We start from the raw sequence: 6,000 nt of genomic DNA on the forward strand, positions 1-6,000 counted from the left end.
GAATGCTCGACTGTGGTTGGTCGATTTTTGAACTCTGACCCAATTCTAAAGTCTATTGTCTAGTTTACACTAGGTGCATCCAGAACCACGACCGCTCACTAAGCGCTTTTTTATCTGATTGGCATATTCTATTAGATCTAAATATATAAACCAAACATGTACAAGAGCTCACTGGGCGCTCAATGAGCGGTCGTGCTTCTGGATGCACCCACTGGATGCGATGGGCGATGAACGACGAGCGATATCCAATAAAAGCTTTGCTTTTGTTAACACGACGGTGTAAAGCAGAGTTCTTATTGATTATCGCTCGTCGCGCATCGCTCATCGCGCCTAGTGTGAACTAGGCATATCGCACATGCGAAGACAGGCTGCGTTCCGTTTCAGGCATATGCGCGCATTTTATATAGTGAGCGTCACGTATATTATAGGGGAATGCGCGCATATGCGTGAAACGGAATGCAGCCATAGAAAATGGACTGTGCAATTCGTGTGTCAAAATGGTCGATAGGGACAAGAGAGAGGGACCATGGAAGACAGCCATCTCCCTCTCATTCTCTCTTCCATTACACCATTGAATGGAAAAAGATAGAGATGGCCGTCTTTCACGGACCCTCTCTCTCATTTTCACCGATCACATTTTGATACTACTTATAGCGTTTTCGATTAACCGACTCGACCCGACAGAAATAATCAGAAATTGTTTATCTTACGAAAATTGTGCGAGTCGATAAATGGTATATATCATTTAAAGTAGGTAAGATAAATAATTTCTGATTATTTCTGAGGTATTATTATTGAGGTTATAGAAGACAACTCTTCCGCCATGACACTGTGCAGGTCAATGCAGGTATTGAGTCTCAAATCGAACTTGTGATCGAAGTCAACCCGACCCGGAGTCGGGTCGAGTCGGTTAATCGAAAACGCTATTAGATACGGGATCGCGCAGTCCATTGTCTATGTCTTTACGCACATGAAATGCATAATAGAGCACGAGCATAACATAAATACTCTGCTTCAGACGCTCAAAGACAATATTCCAATTGGTTGGCGAAATTAAACCGGAATTGCGCAAAAACATGGTTAAAAATTTCCTCAAAAAAATGTTCAATTATAAGAAAAGTCGAGGCGGTTATTTAGCTCATATTGTGTTCCACAATCTGTACTTTGGATTAGAATAAATACATCTCAACATTTTCAAAAACTTATTCGCTTTTTTATTAAATTAAAATAAAACCTTTCAATGGAAGACCCTTATATTTATCATGACCACGGCTATTGGGAATTGTATGTCTTATTTTCATTTTTATGAAAAATAAATTTTTGATGCAAAAATGAAAATGAAAGTTACAATCTCCAATGGACATAATCATAACAAATATTATCTAAATCATGATCCCAAACAACAAGAGGTTTTAGCCGTCCATTGGATCCTGGGTAATGCTATCGTCGGTAGCACTGTAACTTTCAAGTCTCATAAGTCGAAAAGTATTCAATGAAAATAAACTTTATAATAGTATATTAAAAAGTTCTTGAGATAACTTACAAGAATATGTAATAAAAAATAGAGCAATTAAAAAAAAACGATGTGTCCTTGACTTGACCTTGGTGACGCTATCCAAAGTCAAAGTAATAACAGATCAGTAAATAGATTTTTCTAAACCCTATAACTTTCGTCAGAAACACTTTTCTGTAAAACTTTTCTATATTTTCCAAGAATTCAGGAATTCCAACCTTTTTATAATAGTTCAATCATCCTACTAATTCATACTAAAATTATATATTGTAGAACGTGCTTTTTAAGTATTCGTGGAAAAAAAAAATTTTAAATTTATGTATTGGTAATGCAAAATTTATAAACACAATATTTATCTCTTTATAAAATTAAGATAAATCAGAAGAAGCCGTGTTCGGAATTAGCTTTATGACTCTATTTGGCTGAGTCTTATATGAGTATGTTAAGTTAGCACCCCAACTATAGTACTCAGGAGTTCTAATTAGAGTTCTCACCTCCTTTTGACGAGACGAAGAGTTCCCTATAGTTAATAACAAGAGTTCCGCTCAATAAACATTTTTTAAAAATGGGATACTAACTTTTTATCAAATTTCGATAAAAATTCGAGGTGGAATGGTTCTGAGCGGCTTAATAGCTTTCTGAGATATACTCATTTAAAAATTGCGTGATCTTACAAAATATAACAAATGTTCGGAGTTCTGGACAGTACTCGGCGAGTTCTGTCGAAAAGTATCAGGGCTTAAAGCGATTGGACCAACGGTTTCCGAGATATACTCACTCTAAAAATTATTGATCTCCTAACAAATGTCGCTGTGTCTTGCAAACCGTTGGTCCAATTGCTTTTACACCTTACAGTTTTCGATAGAACTCGCCGAGAACTATAAAAAAACGCTACTCAGAACTACTTGGTACTATCAAAAAAATTTTCAAAGATTTCTACTATTCTTTTTAACTTTATAATTCTTCAAAAATGATTTTTATTTATCAAGAACTCTAGGTATTCATAAAATAGTTCTGTCAAGCTGATCAGAACTATGCGACCTTGAATTTCGTTAAAAAGTTAGCACCCCATTTTTAAAAAATTATTAAAAAATGATTATTAAGCGCATATGTCATTAAAAATCATAGAGAACTCTTCGTATCGTCAAAAAGAATCAGGAATTATCATCAGAACTATTGTATCTAAAAATTAATTTTTCAAAAATTTTTAATTTTTTTTTAATATTCGAAAATTTTTTTTACATACTAGCACATTCCTTGCGCGTGCTACGCGCGCGATGGTCCATTATGCTCTTTTTCAATATTATGAATTATGTTTCTTTGAAACTTGTTTTAAAATCAACAACTCCTCTAATTCCTACTAATACAAAATTTCCCTGAAATTTGAAAACCTTTAGAATTTCATTATTGTTTTCAATCGCCACATTAATTCTACCATTTTGATAAACAATATTGAGCTTATTTTTTTATTCAACATTTATATCGAAAAATTCGAAGCACAGTGTAGTTGTGCTGGTTCGCGTACAAGAGTAAATTACATTAAAGCAATTAATTGACGGGATCATTTTGATCTCAAAATGTTTCTAGAATTATTTGCTCTAAGAATGTTCACAATCCGAATTTTTTGCTCATCGTTTACGTCGAAAAATTCGACCCACAGTGTGGCTGTGCTGGGTCGCGTACAAGAGTAAAGTACATTAAAGCAATCAATTGCCGGGACCATTTTGGTCTCAAAATGTTTCTAGAATTATTTGCTCTAAGAATATCCAGAATCCGATATTTTGCTCATCGTTTACGTCGAAAAATTCGACCAACAATGTGGCTGTGCTGGGTCGCGTACAAGAGTAAAGTACATTAAAGCAATCAAATGCCGGGACCATTTTGGTCTCAAAATGTTTCTAGAATTATTTGCTCTAAAAATATCCAGAATCCGATATTTTGCTCATCGTTTACGTCGAAAAATTCGTCCCACAGACAGTGTGGCTGTGCTGGGTCGCGTACAAGAGTAAAGTACATTAAAGCAATCAATTGCCGGGATCATTTTAGTCTCAAAATGTTTCTAGAATTATTTGCTCTAAGAATATCCAGAATCCGAATTTTTTTGCTCATCGTTTATGTCGAAGGATTCGATCCACAGTGTGGCTGTGCTGACTTAAGACTAAAGTTGGCACGTCCATCCATTTTTCAAAGAAAAATAGCAGCAAGTGAAAAATCAAGTACGTATTCTTCAAGGGCTTTTTTTTGCTAATTTAAATTCTACTTAAAAAACACACTAAAACCCAAATCCCCCTTATATTCCATCCGTCAGATTGACGAAAACAGATTTTAGAAGACTGAATCAAAACGCCATTTTGAACTTTCAAGTTTTAAATACGGATTTGTAACGAACGTCCCCAAAAACTACCTGTAACCAAATTTCACCAAAATTGAAAAATCTTTAGGATTTCCGTAACATTTCCGTCCGCCAAATTGGATCAACTTTTCGAACTTTCAATTTTTGAGTTCAGATTCGTAATTATCGACCCCGAAAACCCCCGGATACGGAACCACATCAAAATCAGAGAATACGAACAGCCTCAATAAAGGCTTCAAAAAAGCGTGACACGCCAATTTTAAGATATGATGATTAGGAACTCTAGGCAATCGCAAATTGAAGCTATTAAGCCGCTCAGAACTATTCCACCTCGAAATTCGATAAAAAGTTAGCACCCCATTTTAAAAAAATGTTTATTGAGCGGAACTCTTGTTATTAACTATAGGGAACTCTTCGTTTTGTCAAAAGGAAGTGGGAACTCTAATCAGAACTCCTGAGTACTATAGTTGGGATGCTAACTTAACATACCAGTTTTATATATATATTTTAGGAGTGCACTCCTCGCCCTGATGAAGTGAACAGCATGGTTCACGAAACGTCGGCATTAAGGATGAAGAAAGACACGGCGATAACCCAAGCCTTCTGGTATAATTGAAGATAACACCCGTGAAAGCCTCAAATGTATAATTAAAACTTATTTTTTTAAAGACATTTTTTTTAAATTATTATAAAACATTTTTTATTTGTTAAAATACACATTCATTCAAAATAATATGTTTCAAAGAGCATTATTAGTTTTAAATTTTAAAAACATAACAAAAAAATTTAATTGTTTAATTTTACAATAATTTTTAAATTATACAATAATGCAAATCTTATAAATATGATTATAAACACATTTTCATTAAATAATAATCCTGAATGTGTACATGTATGCTGTATTTTTGTATCTGCGAAAGTAATTTTTATAATCTGCAAAATTTATCCAAGCAATGATACTTACCTATTTTACCGTTGGGACTATATGGATCGTAACTGCTGGTGCTCATGGGACTGGCATATCCGTTATTGCTAACTTGCTGTTGTTGTTGTGCGAGCGGACTGGAGTGGGCCATTGAAGATTGCTGTTCCGATAATTGCTGTTGGGAAGTAGAATAAACCACATTCTGACTCGGTAAGGAATTCTGCGGCGATTCCGGACTGTTCGTCGTTAGCCAATCGTCCGATCTAGTTATTTTATTGTTATTAGCAATACCGGTAAAGAGATTACTTTCAGTAACAATTGTTCCAGTAGTCACCGTCACAGGTGACGTCGACGTCCCAGTCAGATGATCTGGTCTTTCAGCCTTAACCAATGTCACGGATGTCGTGTTAACAGAGGTACCAATACCTGTAGAAGCACTATTATCAGTGTCCATATCCATATTCGAATCGGTACTGGTATCCATAATGGAAGTTATCGTCGTCGCTTTCGTCGTAGTCGTCGTCGATAGATTTATTGTACCTCTTAACCGGGATGAGGCTGCCAGGACGACCTTCCGCGTAACAACCTCCAACCCTTCATTGTATCGTAATATTACATAACCATTTATTAAATTGGAAAGCTTGACAAATCCCACTTCTAATCCCGTAATATTAAGTATTTTCTTGACGTTTTCGTTTCTAATCAATGTTTCCTCTTCTTTTGCTTTACTGGAGCTTGCGACTTATATTTGTATGTATATACATATATATGTATATTTATATATGTATGCTACATATATATACAAAACTAAGAATTTTAAATTTTTTCAGTTGCTTCTTAACGACAAAAAAATATTTTCGATAAATTTGCCGTATTAAAACTCAAACCGTTCTCAATTTTTCCAATTAATGAAAGCACTAGAGTATTGATTGATACATCGATCGTTAAATTATCCTTAAAATAAAAATTATTGTTTTAAAATATTCAATTATTCAAACTTTATTTAGATAAAATAATCACAGCCTCTAACGCATTTTAACATGCGCACGTGTCACGTAATCTTCATAATTGAAGTTGTTGTTCGCTACTACCTCGAAAAAATCTGCAACACAAAATAAAATAATTCCTTAAATTATATTACACACAACATATTAAATAAGGTAATTGTTTACTATGGCCGGTATTCATAATCACTCCTTACTTGAAGAC

General features: G+C 34.5%; 1 protein-coding gene across 2 annotated transcripts in view; it reads right to left on the minus strand.

Moving 5' to 3' along the window:
* LOC108777194 (ecdysone receptor) overlaps positions 1 to 5,529 on the minus strand; it is a 58,304-nt gene extending 52,775 nt beyond the window's left edge. Inside the window, exons 1-2 of one of the 2 annotated variants that reach the window (XM_018544018.1) lie at positions 5,332 to 5,529; positions 4,831 to 5,217 (exon numbers count right to left, since the gene is read on the minus strand). In XM_018544018.1, the coding sequence (XP_018399520.1) occupies positions 4,831 to 4,942 (112 nt within the window). In that variant the 5' untranslated portion in view covers positions 4,943 to 5,217; positions 5,332 to 5,529. Of the gene's footprint in view, positions 1 to 4,830; positions 5,218 to 5,331 lie in introns of those variants that run through there. The other variant, XM_018544017.1, reaches the window with a different exon arrangement.
* Positions 5,530 to 6,000: the final 471 nt, after the last annotated feature.

The sequence above is a fragment of the Cyphomyrmex costatus genome, unplaced genomic scaffold (assembly GCF_001594065.2).
Source record: "Cyphomyrmex costatus isolate MS0001 unplaced genomic scaffold, Ccosl1.0 scaffold413, whole genome shotgun sequence".
Taxonomy (NCBI): Eukaryota; Metazoa; Arthropoda; class Insecta; order Hymenoptera; family Formicidae; genus Cyphomyrmex; species Cyphomyrmex costatus.